This window comes from Dromiciops gliroides, chromosome 5 (genome assembly GCF_019393635.1).
Source record: "Dromiciops gliroides isolate mDroGli1 chromosome 5, mDroGli1.pri, whole genome shotgun sequence".
NCBI lineage: Eukaryota > Metazoa > Chordata > Mammalia > Microbiotheria > Microbiotheriidae > Dromiciops > Dromiciops gliroides.
In genome coordinates this window covers 167,092,334-167,106,700 of record NC_057865.1, presented here as the reverse complement: position 1 = coordinate 167,106,700, position 14,367 = coordinate 167,092,334, and the positions used below count along the sequence as shown (strand labels likewise).

The 14,367-nt window shown below is 38.7% G+C and overlaps 1 protein-coding gene across 15 annotated transcripts in view; it reads left to right on the top strand.

Moving 5' to 3' along the window:
- CELF2 (CUGBP Elav-like family member 2) overlaps nucleotides 1-14,367 on the top strand; it is a 1,044,777-nt gene that overhangs the window by 930,526 nt on the left and 99,884 nt on the right. For all 15 annotated transcript variants that reach the window (XM_043965366.1, XM_043965376.1, XM_043965377.1 and 12 more), the window contains one exon: nucleotides 11,695-11,743. In XM_043965366.1, the coding sequence (XP_043821301.1) occupies nucleotides 11,695-11,743 (49 nt within the window). The remainder of the gene's footprint in view (nucleotides 1-11,694; nucleotides 11,744-14,367) is intronic.

Genomic DNA, 14,367 nt, shown 5'->3' with positions numbered 1-14,367 from the left:
AGGGAAGGAGATAGAGAGAAGGAGGGAGAGGGGAGGACACATTTCAGGCATAGCACATAGTATGGGCAAAGAAATAGAAATAGTAAAGTAATTTTTATAAAGCAAGTTGTGAGGGTCATCATTCGAGTTCCTTTCAAAATGTCATATTTGAAGTGAACATCTGATGTGATTTTATTATGGGATTATATGAAGGTTGTGATGTTTATGCCCCATACAATTAGTTCCCGAGGAAAGTAGTTATGTCACATCACACTTAGTTTTGTAGTGTTCAAATAATATACAGCTCTCATCAGAATTTATGTAGGGCTGGTTTTATAACATACCTATAATGTTCTCCTCTCCCCATCTAGTGTCATAACTAGCAAACTCTAATTCCACAGAGGAAATCCAATTGAAGGATAGGAAAGGAGTGGGGGTAAGAGTAAAGGGGTGAGAGCTCAGAGAGAGATATAAACTTTAGGACGCAGATTCCCATGTTCTACTTCCCAGAAAGTGGGAGAAAGAGATGGGACCTTCTGGCTTTCAAGGCAGAAATAGGAGCGAGGAATTTAGGAAAAAACCAACAATACAGAAGGCTTACATGAGTTGATGTTGAGTGAGGTGAGCAGAATCAGGAGTACAATGAGTATGATATTGTAGCAGAAAAAAACTAAAAGACAGCCAACCTGAGATTGTTAATTGCAATGGCCCAGTTTCTATCCCAGTGAACAGACAAATGATGAACAGCACGCATTCCCCTTTATTTTGCAGAGAGATGGGAGGCTCTCTGGAATGTGGAACGTTGCATATGCTATTGGGCTATCTTTGTTTGGGTCAGATGATCTTGTGAAGCTGTTTTTTCTTTGTTACAAGGGAAAGTCTGATGGAGGCAGGGGAGGGGAAAGTATTTGAGAAGAAATCACTAAGGAGTCAAACAAAAAGTATCAATAAAACTTTTTTTTTAACCATGCTAGGATTGGACTTGATAAGTCTGAAGGTTCCTTCTAGTCATAAGCATGGCTGGAGCTTTCTAAATGTAACACTGTCAGAATCACTATTCAAGGGATGCTATAGTCCCCGGGAAAACAATTCCACTAACTAACTAAAATATGTGTTTTCCATTCCTAAGACCAAAGTGTTAATTTCATTGACTAAGTTCATTAATCTGTAATAATTTATAATTTTCCCATGACCAAACTTTTATCCCCCTTGTGACTTTTGGTGGATTATTGTCAGTGTGGGCAGCCAGGTGGCTAATGGATAGAGTGCCAGGCCTGGAATCAGAAAGACATCGTCCTGAGTTCAAATTTGGCCTCAGATACTTATTAGCTGTGTGACCCTGAGAAAGTCACTTAACCCTGTTTACCTCAGTTTCCTCATCTGCAAATGAACTGGAGAAGGAAATGGCAAACCACTCCAGTATCTTTGCCAAGAAAATCCAAAATGAGGTCACAAGAGACAGAAATGACTGAAACAACTGAACAATAACAATTGTCACTATAGCATAGTGGTGGCAGCTGTGGACAGTGGATAGACTGCTGGGCCTGGGGTTGGGAAGCCCTGAATTCAAATCCAAACTCAAATACTTAGTTTGACACTGGCCTAATCACTTAACCTGTTTTGCCTCAGTTTCCTCAACCATAAAATAGAGGTGATAATAATAGCACCTACCTCCCAGGATTGTTATGAGGATCAATGAGACAATATTCCATACAAGTACTTAGCACAGTAACTTGGTATGTATAGTAGACACTATATGATGCTTTTTCCCTTCCAGTGTCTTGACAGAAATTTACAGGTTCTTTCTTGATAGTCAATTTATAGAGTAACTAATATAATCACTCCACATTTGTCCATTAACATTTTTAAGGTAAATTTCAGCCCTGGGTGTAGTAAACTATTTCCCAGAAAAGTAGAGAAAGGGTTAACAGAGCGTGCTTTATATGGTTTGCTTTTCAATATATTCCACAGCCACCCTTTCTAAATTCATTCATAATAAGCATTTCTCATTCATGTTCCACCTCCCCATTTAAGCCCATGCTTCTTTTTCTAATTTCAAGAATAAATAAAACAAATGTGAGCTTATGTTGTTATTTAGTATGAAAACACAGAACCTAATCATAGCTAATAACTTTAATAAATGCTAGGCTGTGCCCCTTCCTTGTTTAGTGTGTGTTTTGTATACAGAAGGTAACATAGACTGAATAGCTACGATGCCAAGTTACAGATGGTTTGTGGAATGTTATTTGACAGCCGATATAGAGTAATCTGACAGAAATGATGACTTAATCACCATGACAGACTCCAAATTCCACTAGAATTCCACCCAGATTAATCTAATTTCCCTGCAATATTTTTTTTGCCAGAAGTAAATGGTACACTGCTTGTTTCCCCCCCCTCCATACACATGTCACATGGTTTTACAAGAATGTAAATAGGTGCAGTTTTTACAGTGGAAAAGCTGAAGTCTTTGAAGCTAAAAACTGATGCGTACATTCATGTATCCCTAGGTGTTTTGTTTTGGTTTTTTAATTTGGTTTTGCTTTTTTTTTTCTGTCGCTCAATATATCTGTGGACGATTAGAAGCTGGATTGAAAATACATTGCAGGTACCTGTTTGTGACCAGGCCGGGTCCACAATTTGGTCGTCTCCTACTTAGCCCTTGTTTCAAGATTCCTCATACAAGCAGTCACTCTCTCGTCCACTCTCTAAGATGAGCAGCAGTAGCAAATAGCCATCATTTGTACCTACAGATGGATCTTTCCATGTTTTCTGATTTGGATAGAATAGATCCAGAATTATGTTGCATTATTCAGAAAAATCTCCCTGGGTTCAGTTGACAGCTGTTGGGACACATCCAAGTTTTTAGAATAGGGACCAGTGACTCAAAAAATATTGATGTGTTGAGATTGCTGTGCTCTAGACTCCATTATGAAGTTGGCCTCTCAAAAGAGTAGCTTCCTAAGAGGATGCAACCCAGCAGTGTGTTTATCTAAAATGATAATGCCTGTGGCAGGATTCAAATAATCAATGCCTTTTTATGATCTAGTTAACTCAAGTAAATCTACTGACTTAGACAATTGGCTTAACTAGGACATTAACTAACGTGCTCATTTTAAAGATCCCATGGATCTATTTCACACTGTTAACCCTTAATTAGATACCTCAAATAAATCAGTTAATCCTGGCATAGTGGGAAACATCATTTTACTCTCCCAAAACAATTGCTAACCTTTTTTTTTATCAATAGGGAGGAGCATTATAGACAGATTACTCCCAATAACAATAGCTACATAAAATGAGTTTAATTCCAGGTTGTAAGTTTCATTTAGAAGAAGCTGAAATATTTTTCATGCAATTGAAATTAGGCAGGAGGGGCAGCTAGGTGGCAACAGGTAGATAGAACACCAGCCCTGGATTCGGGAGGACCTGAGTTCAAATCTGGCCTCAGACACTTGACACTTACTAGCTGTGTGACCTGGCAAGTCACTTAACCCCAATTGCCTCACCAAAAAAAACAAACAAACAAAAAGAAACAAGAAAAAGAAAGAAATTAGGCAGGACCCATCCAGATTAGCATGTGCAGGATGTCTTAAAACTCTTAGTACAGAAAAGCTTAAAACTGCACCACTGTTTTGGGCAACGCCCTGTATGATTTGGTTCCGTATTAACCTACTGCTACACTGGGTATTTTTTTCTGACTTTCGGAACAAACCCTAGGAAAATCTTAGAAATAGTCCAACCCAAGTCATTAGTTTTATAGTTTTGAAAACTGAGATATAGAGAGATGAAGTGATTTCCTTAAAGTCATATGAGGAATAAGGACCAAAGCTAGAATACAAACCTGAGTTCTCTGATTTTATTATAGGGTTTCTTCTTAGCGGGCTTATTTCTTAAAAATAAGGAATACTGTCCTAATTCACTACTACTACTACTACTACTACTACTACTACTACTACTACTACTACTACTACTACTGACTGACATTCATCTAGCACTTACTGTGTTTCCAGGCACAGAGTTAAACACTTTAGAAATCATTGTCTCGGGGCAGCTAGGTGGCGCAGTGGATAGAGCACTGGCCCTGGAGTCAGGAGTACCTGAGTTCAAATCCAGCCTCAGACACTTAACACTTACTAGCTGTGTGACCCTGGGCAAGTCACTTAACCCCAATTGACTCACTAAAAAAAAAAAAGAAAAAAGAAAAAAAAAGACAAGAAATCATTTGTCTCATTCGATCTCTCACAACAACCCAGGGAAATAGGGCCTATTTGGACTATTTATTATGCCCATTTTACAGATGAGGAAACTAAGCAAAGCAGGTGAGTGACTTCCCCAGGATTATACAGCTAGTAAGTATCTGAAGCTAAATTTGAACATCATGTCTTCCTGACTCCAAGCCCAGTTCTCTATCCACTGTACCATCTAGCTACCTAATAGTCACTTTGACCTTATTAACAACAGGCTAGAAAGACTAGACAATAACTTATTTTTTTCTATAATTAAAATGGGGAAAAATAGTTTTTAAAAGACTAAGGAAGGAAGAAACCAATATGGTTGAGGCTTCATGCCTATAAAAAACAGGTAACTGAGGCAATTTTTTCAGATAACTATGTCACAAGTAAGTCTGAGTTTATTTCAGATTTTTACCCTTAGTTGACTAGATTTCTCATTGCCCTTGGCCCCTACAGCTATAGCTTCTGTGGAGGCAGACAACCATGTTCAGAGAAACTGTGAAGCTAGGCTGTGGCTCTGTCTCATGCTAACGCTTGGTTTTACTGATTTTAATAAATTGAATTCTCTGGTTAATTGTCATATTTTCGGCATCACAGAGACAGAAGCTTCTATGTATTTCCAAAGGTGTAATTCAAATAAAGATGTCTTAGCTAGCTCACTATGGGGCCCTTCCCCTAGACCTCTATAAAAGCAGAAATAGAGACCTTGGGAGCTCATTATTCAATATTTTCCATGTCCTTGAACTTACTTTTGTTTCTTTTATAGCCCTACCTTTGCAGAGCAGGAGAGTAAAGCAATAACTAGGTCTCTTTGAAATATGACAGCAAGGCAGATGCCAATAATCATTTACCTGGAAGGCAATGCATTCCTGTAGCTTTGTGTGGTATATGATTGTTAGAGGGGCTTTTTCCTGATACAGTAGAGAGCCTTCATTTGAGGAGATGCCATACTTCCAGTGGGTGGTTTCTCAGATGAAACTCCTCTTACCATCTGTAATCTTCAAGAAATCTTCAGAAAACATGGGTTCATTAAAAATGTTCATCATTTCATGACTTATACAGTTTAACTGTGAAACAGTCTGATTAACTCCCTCTACCTACCTGCTTTATTTTTATTCATTATAGAGTTATGCTTTTATTTTCTTATGCAAGGCACACTTCTTTGGCGAATTCACTTCATTTTTACCCCTCCTTTTATCTTTAAATATTTTATGGGCAGTGAGTTTATAATATGTACCATCACGGCTGCTTCCTCATGGGGTTAGGATGGGCTTAATAATGAGATGCATTCCAGTGACTGTGTAAAAAACCATTCAGGTTAGAAATGGCATGTTTGATTGAATCTTGTGTTTAAAGGTGGTTACTTCTCAATCGGTGATGGCCAGGGTTAAACAAGTTTCAACACGAGTTGGTTCTGTGTGTAAGAAGCCAATGCCATCACTCTTCTTTTCCCCTCCACCCCATATGGTCCTATGACCGTGTTAACATTGGCCATTCAAACAAAGAATCTTTACGTAAAACTGTGATGTATCATGGACCTATTCCTATGCCTGGGAGTGAGGCCTATTGATTTGGAGTAATCACAATCCATTTGTTTATATAATGGGCGTTGTGGGTAAGGGAGCCCAATGGAAAGTAATATTCTTTAGCATGGCATCAGTTGCTATTATGTCTTTAGAGAAAAAGGTTGTCAGGACATGTAAATTACCTTTAATAAAGTTACCCTTGTAGACCTCAAAGTGTAGCCCTCATTTTCCCATCTGGGGTTTTGTTCTTACTTCTCTTTACTTCCATTCCCATGAGGTATATAGAATCAAACATTAACATCCTCACAAACACCAGTTTATTTCTGAATTTGATCTGGTAAGGGGAAACTTGCCATCAGGTGATCCCTCGAACCCAGGAGATGACATTCTTTTAATATTGATGGGCCGTGGGTCCAGTGGACAGAGTACTGGACCTGAAGCCAAGAAGACCTGAGTTCAAATGTGTCCTCAGACACCTCCTAGCCTTTTTCATCTTAGAAAATCATTTAATCGCTGCCTGCCTCCAGTCTCCTCATCCATAAAATGGGGATAATAATTGGCCCCCCTATCTCCCCAGGGCTGCTGCAGGGATAAAAGAAGGTATTAGTAAAATGCTTTACAAGCTTTAAAGTGATTTATAAATGCTAGCTAATATAGTAGTGACGATGATGATGGATTATATGTAGGAATAAAATAGTGATTCCCTACCACCTTCCTCCTTCAGAATAAAGAATCATGGGATTTAATAAGTCTTCAACCACATAATAAGAGCCAAGAATGATCTTTGTTGTTATTTTTCCCCACCACAATTTCTGGAGCTTCAGAGAGACAGTGGGCCACCCTTACCTAGCTATATGCTCTCTTTCTACCCCTTCTAAGCAATACCTCCTTCTTCCTCTTGTATCCTTGCCTGGATGACTGGAAATATCCTTGTCATCCGCTTCCTTCCCAATCCTGACACCAGATTTCAAGAGGGATATCATTGCTCTGTTTGAAGGAATGTTGGATGGTAGTGCTTGTTATATCACTGTGTCTTCTGGATTCATGGAAGAGGGTGGCCGTGGGCTAGTTCCATAGGACTCTGGAAGTTCCTTTTGGAAAAAAGCAGGCTAAATTAGTTAAAACTCAAGCTGGCATTTGAGTGATCCTGGTCCTACTTACTCTTCTAGCCCTAAAAATCTCTCTCAAGTTTTCTTAAGATTTATTCCGGGGGGCAGCTAGGTGGCGCAGTGGATAAAAGCAACCGGCCCTGGATTCAGGGAGTACCTGAGTTCAAATCCGGCCTCAGACACTTGACACTTACTAGCTGTGTGACCTTGGGCAAGTCACTTAACCCCCATTGCTCCACAAAAAAAAAACAAAAAAAGATTTATTCCGTATTTTTTCCTCACACCATTTTCCCATCCCTTCCCTTGGGATGAAAACTTCAACCAAAGATCATTATCATTATTCCATGTTGGTTGCAGAATGGCCTTGAATTCATCCCGGTGCGTTTCTTCTATAGGGAGTAGCAAGGGGATCATGGGAAAAGTGCAGCATTGGGGGGTCGGAACACCTGTTTTGAATTCTGTCTCCATGACTTATCTGCACAACTTTGGACGAGTTATTTAATCTTCCTAGACTGCAGATTCTTCACCTAGCACATGAAAGAGTTGGGCTAAATATCCTCTAAGGGCCCCTTCCATTTCCTAAATCCTATGATCTATGATCTTTTATTGTTCTTTGGAATTCGAAACCAGAGTTCTTTCACCTTCTCCCTCCCCACGACACATAGCCCCAAATTTTGAGGGTCATAAGATTTTGTAGAAGTGGAAAATGAGATGATTAGAACCCCCCCAGCCTCTGCTATTTTAATCTTACTTGACATTTTACACCCTGTAAGTGATTAAAGTCTGTAACAAATGAAGGATGATTCACTTAGAATAGTATTTATGGAGCACCTTTTCTCGAGGGGGGTCACAGTGTTTCACAGAATGTTCTCTAAATCATCTGCATAATATGTCTGAAGTGGGGTTGTCACCCATCCTGTAAAGTCTCAGCTAGTCTGAAAACTCAGATCTCTTTGTGTATAATGTTTGAGAATGTGTGGCAATAGCTACATTTACATTATTGCATTCCACTTATGGATTGTTGCTGTGTTTCAGTCATATCTCTTTGTGACCCCATTGTGGTTTTTCTTGGCTATATGCTTCTAGCTATATGCTTCTCTTTCTACCCCTTCTAAGCAATACCTCCTTCTTCCTCTTGTATCCCTGCCTGGATGATTGGAAATATCCTTGTCCTCTGATTTACCATTTCCTTCTCCAGCTCATTTTACAGATGAGGAAACTGAGGCAAACAAGGTTAAGTGATTTGCCCAGGGTCACACAGGTAGTGTCTGAGGTCAAATTTGAACTCAGGTCTTTCTGACTCCAGGCCTAGCTATCTATCTACTATGCTACCTTGCCTGCCCAAATATCCACTTATAGATAGTCCTTACTCTTAAGGAGTTTTTCCTGACCAGAAAACAACCCCTATACTTGCTTCTTTGCCTTTTCCACACATCATTTCATGTTCTATCTTCAAGGCCCAAACAAAACAAGTGGAATCCAGTTCATCCTTGAACCTGTTGCCCCCTGAATCAAGCCCTCCAATCTTCTGTAGCCTAGACCAATAGTGTTGAATTCCCCATAGAAACTGGGGGCCACTAAACGATACATAATGATCCTTGTGGGCCACATATTGGCTTCATTTTAAAATATCATACAATCTATATTTTCTTGTATTTTTTAATTTAGTTAAATATTTCCCATTTACATTTTAATCTGGTTTCCAGTAGTACTCAGGAGTGTTGGGAGCTAGCTTTGTGTCTGACACTCTGGCCTAGAATATATTGTAATGGCCTTCTGTTAGTTTCCCTACATCTAGTTTCCCCCTTTTCCAATCTAGCCAACACACAACTGCTAAAAAGGGTCTTTCCAAGGCACAGAGCTGTGTCACTGCTCTGCCCTGTCACCTTTAGATGGCTCTCCATTGCCTCCTGGATGAAGTAAAACTCCTAGGAGTGGTATTTAACAACCTCCAAGAGCTGGTCCCAGCTTCCCTTCATACACTCTGTATTACAGCCAAACTGAGCTATTTGCCATTCTTGAGACTGCTTCTGTAGGCCATCTGCATGCATTTGCCTAAACCACCCTCCAAGAACACTCTCTCCTAATCTCTTTCAGATTAAAAAAATATATATATTGTATGTCCAGAGCTGGCCTTGAAATTAGGAAAATTTGTATACAAATTCTGCTTTCTATACATACTCTGTAAGTGCAAATTGTGGAATAGTTAGTTTCCAAGCTGCTTTAATTAAGGGAGATTCCCCAGAGTTCCCTGAGACAATAAAACCGTAGTCATAAAACACCAAAAACAAAATCTCACCAAAGAATGTAAGTTTCCTGAGGGCAGGTGTTCTTGGGTTTTGTTGTTGTTGTTTTCATTTGGGGTTTTTTGTATTCTGTTTATTTGTACCTGTGAGAGTCACAATCATCTCTGCTTCCCCTGAACTCCTGTCCTCCCTTAATAAGTATCCAAAAAAAAAATTATGGAGAGTGGGAATGTGAGATTTGTACAAATAAAGATTATTTGAAACTCTGACCCTGGCCATTTTTAAAAATCTTGCTTGAAATTTATGCTCTTGGGGCGGGGGAGCTAGATGGCTCAGTGGATAAAGAACGGCCCTGGATTCAGGAGGACCTGAGTTCAAATTTGGCCTCAGACACTTGACACTTATTAGCTGTGTGACCCTGGGCAAGTCACTTAACCCTCATTGCCCCCGCAAAAAACAAAACAAAAAAAAATGTAATTTATGCTCTGAATAAGATTTAAAATGTTACAATGCATGGAATTATTTATGGTACACTTCATTTGGTACTTAACCAGGGCAGTGCTTTGTAGCTATTTACTTTGTATTACTAGTTAACTTTCATCTCTGTGTCTTCTTGAAGTAATTTGCCTTTACTTGAGAACGGAAGTACATCTTTGTATTATATATTTTATATTATATTAGGATTGTTATATATTATGTTATATGTAGGGCATATATAATGTCTGATGTATGTAATACATAAGGTTTGTGTGTATATGTGGTGTGTTTGTGTGTATGTGGGGGCAGTAGGTGGAGCAGTGGATGGAGTGCAAGCCCAAGAGTCAGAAAGACTCTTATACCTCAACTACTTACTAGCTGTAAGACCCTGGTCAAGTCATTTAACCCTGTTGGCTTCAGTTTCCTCATCTGTAAATGAGCTGAAGAAGGAAATGTCCAAAAAAAAAGAGGGGGGGGAACAGCTAGGTGACACAGTGGATAGAGCACCAGCCCTGAATTCAGGACAACCTGAGTTCAAATCCGGCCTCAGACACTTGACATTTATTAGCTGTGTGACCCTGGGCAAGTCACTTAACCCTCATTGCCCTGCAAAAAAAGAAGGAAATGACAAACCACTCCAGTATCTTTGCCAAGAAAACCCCAAATGGGTTCTGGAAGAGTTAGTAACGACTAGAAAATAACTGAACAGTATATGTGTGTGTATATATATATATATATATATATATATATATATATATGTATATTATGCATATATACACATATACAGGCATATATATGCACACATACACTTCTTTGCATTCCCCCGAGGTGCCTGGGACAGTCATACACATTTAGTAAGCACTCAAATGTTTGTTGAACAAATAAATGAAGGGGGAATATTACTTAGACCGTTCAGCAAAATGTCAGCACCTAAGAGCATACCATCTCTACAAGAGACCCTGTGAGAGCATCCACTCTTTCTTCTCCCCTGTGTGCTTCCAGACCTCCACTAGCATTAGGTACACATGGCATGGACAGACTTATAATAATTTCACATTATTTAAATGCCTGAACCAAGTATCATTCCCCTTTCATTTAAATTAGATAAAACCCAGAGATGTGGCATGCAAGTGATGGGAGTCCACTGGGGAAATTAAAGGTTCAAAGAGAACGGGACCCATTACAATCAAAGCAGTTAGCACAGCCAGTGACTCCATCCACCCTGTAGTTTGTATGTTCCTTAGGTACAGTGAAAAATGAAACAGAAGGGCTTCTGCAAGTAGTCTGAGGAATTTATTTTAATTGGGGATAGAGGTAGCATTCTGTATTTGGAGTAAATGCACAGTGGTGTGATTCAGCTTGCTAACAAATTGTGCCCAAAGTGCTATGTGGGAAAACGACAGAAAATTCCACACTTCCACTGTGGAAAATTCACATATTTCCCTCCTGTCCCCAAATACAGATTTGATAGGACTGTAGTTTTATTTCTTGGCTCTGGTTGTTTGCATTCTGTTCTATATTTGGCCTCTTTTTAAAAAGGGAAATTTAAATATAGTATATGAATTTCATCAAGTACCAATCCCCTCAAATTGCTCACACCAAATAACTATGATCATAGAGACAAGAAAAATCCATGCAGTGGACAATTAGGATGGTCTTGGGCAAAACAAATTACATAGATTCCTACTAGCCTTTGGGCCCAATGAATTAAGAGAATTCTATTCATGGCTATAAATACTATGCTAATGTTTTGGCTTCCATTCTTTTTTGTTTGTTTGTTTTGGTTTTTTGGGGTTTTTTTGAGGGGCAATGGGGGTTAAGTGACTTGCCCAGGGTCACACAGCTAGTAAGTTCAAGTGTCTGAGGCCGGATTTGAACTCAGGTACTCTGAATCCAGGGCCTGGTGCTTTATCCACTGCGCCACCTAGCTGCCCCCTTGGCTTCCATTCTTAAATGGTTATTGGGGAATTATTTTTGACTTCGTAGTTTTCTTTTACTTCAAGGACATTAAATATTGATCATGAACCCTCATGAACCTCAATGCTATTCAAACTTAGCAGTGTCAGATGACTTTTTTTCAGTTGTCCAACCTGCCTTTACTTTCTTTCATTTGTATTTTTAGATGCATCATCCCATTCAGATGAAACCTGCAGATAGTGAAAAGTCAAATGGTAAGTGGCGAATGCTTCTCATTTAAGAATAATCCTTGTGTCTTTATATTATAAAATGAAGAGAAAGGAAGAAGCTGGTCCCAGTATCCTTTCTGTGGGAAAAGCTAAGAACTGATTTCATAAAATAGTTCTGTGGCTGTCATGTCTGAAGAAATGATGACCTGATCTGTGTCCCCATTTATCTCTCGTGTAAAGATGTGTGGAAGGTGTTACAAGAAATAGTTTTCTGTCTCTCTCCATTTGGGACTTGCTCTGGGTCATGGCCCATTGGCATTTAGCTTTTGTTGATCTTCCCCTTTACTGTAGATGTGGAAAAAGAAGCAAAGAACACTTGTTACTCTGTGAAAAGAAAAATGAGCATGTAGGCAGGGATTGCCCAGTTAAGAGTTAAACTAAATTTTTTCCTCTTTCATTTATTCCTTGGTTTGAGTATTTTTTTTTATTGCAGGTGGCGTAAATCATACCAAAACGAGCAAAATATATTTGTATCAGGGTTCATTCAGGATTCAGATTACTGATTAAATAAATTTATTACTAAACATAATATATGCAATTGACAAGGTCCATGATACCAGTGGACTTGGAAGAATTGATGGCCAAGCTTCCCCGTTTGGTGTTTTTTTACTTCTGTTTTAGCAAAGCTTATTTTCATTTTTTTATGTGCTGAAATATATGTTAAAGGAATCTTCTTACCTTCTTAGACCACAGAGCTTCTCGGTCCCACAAGGCTGCCATAATAATCAGCACTGTTCCTTCCAACAGGCATTTTTGCACCTCATTAATTAGTAATCAGGGCAGAAGCCATGCACTTAGAGATCTACATATCTGCAAATGTAAATTATGATTGGGCTCTAAATCTCTCCACAAGGTCTTTTTTTTGCTAATTGTAGTGCATCCATTTTCTGGCTTCTCCACAGACTATAAAGTTTTGAAGAAAATAGGAACTTGCCAAATTTTTCCGGAATAGACAATAGTCTGGTTTTTTGTTGGAGATCTTGCCCATTGTCCCAGTCCTCCTTCTACCTGTACCTCTACCCAGAAAATACCTATTGCCTCTATATGCCTCTGGCCTCATTATTAACACAGAAATGGGACATTGGGCTAATTGTCCAGAAACCTTTTTATATTCAAAATGTATAACTCAGCAACATTTTTTGATTCTTAGTAGAGTATAAATTTGTTTCATTAAAAAGGACAAGAACTGTGTGTTAAGGAAATAGTTCACCTCAGTAAAGTATATCTAGTAATCTTTAGAGTCCAAAGACCCCTATTTAAACCCTAGTTCTCCACTTGCTACCTCTGTGATCTTGGTCAAATAACTTCTCTGGTTTTCAGTTTCTTATAGGTCTAAATTGGGATTTGGGCCACTAAAATCAGAGATTTAAAAGTATATGATATGTATAACCTATATCTGATTGCTTATTGCCTTAGGGAAGGGGGAGGGGAAGGAAGGAAGGATAGAATTTGGAACTCAAAAGTGTAAATAAAAATATCTATTAAAAAAATAAAAGTATATGGTGCTACAACCTTCTTACCGTCTCAAGAGAGAAACTATAGAAGGGTAGCCTATAAAATTAAAGTAATTATCAGGAATAATCTGACCATATTCCAAATAATGAGTCCAATATGAGATTTTTGCTCCCGTTTCTGATTTTTTCACTCACTTTGTTCATGGTAGTTGAAGTCTTAGAGGACATGGATTGGAAGGGTAAAAGTCAAGAAAGCATGAGAGAAGTTATATTTAGTTTTCTCTGTTGATATCAGCTCCAGAAAGAAGGGCATTTTTAGGCTCCCTGTGCAAAAAAAAACAGCAGAAAAAACATAATCTGGTTTTATTGTTTTAATCATCATGCTATACTTCTCATATTTCAAGGTATTTTTTGACAGGTAAGCACAGTAATGTGCAAAGTAGGCATATGAATGAATGAATGGAATGGGCATTCTCCTGATACTGGTAGATTGTTTTCCTACTCAAGTCGTGATAGAGATTTGCAAATATAATACTCATAACCACCAAACTTTTGGTTGAACAAGTTTTTGCCTTTGGATATATAGGCTCAACTGTGGTTTTCAAGTTGACATTCCAAAGAGTTGAAGGATGTGACTGAGCTGAAGGTTGCTTTTAAAGGATGGACAGCTCTTCATTTTAGCAGCCTTTCAAAGTAGAAGGATCAGAAGCATCCTATGTTGCATTGACATGGGCGGGTTTCACTTCTTTCTTTAAAGTTATTGAGGAAGCATTGAAATATATAATTCCTAAAGCCCATGAAAAAAAGCCACCCCCTCCCTCCCCTCCACCCCCAGCCTTTACAAGGTGCTTTTGACAGGTAAGCATAGTTTTAGGAAGCTCAAAGAGCACAAGAATTTCTTTGGATCAGATGCTCTAAATAGCTCCTATAGTTGTGAAAGAAATATAACAAGCTCTAATTGCAGTGTTATTGAGTTTGCTGACATTTATGGATGACACAAAAGACTCATCACAGTAAGACATTGGCTGTCTTCATTATCAGCATGCTCCGATTCCTGAAACTCAGTACTTGCAGAGAGTGAGCGAGCTCCTAATCACAGATTAATTAGTGATGGACAAATGAAATAAAGAAAAATAATTACCCCTCGAGCCTTCA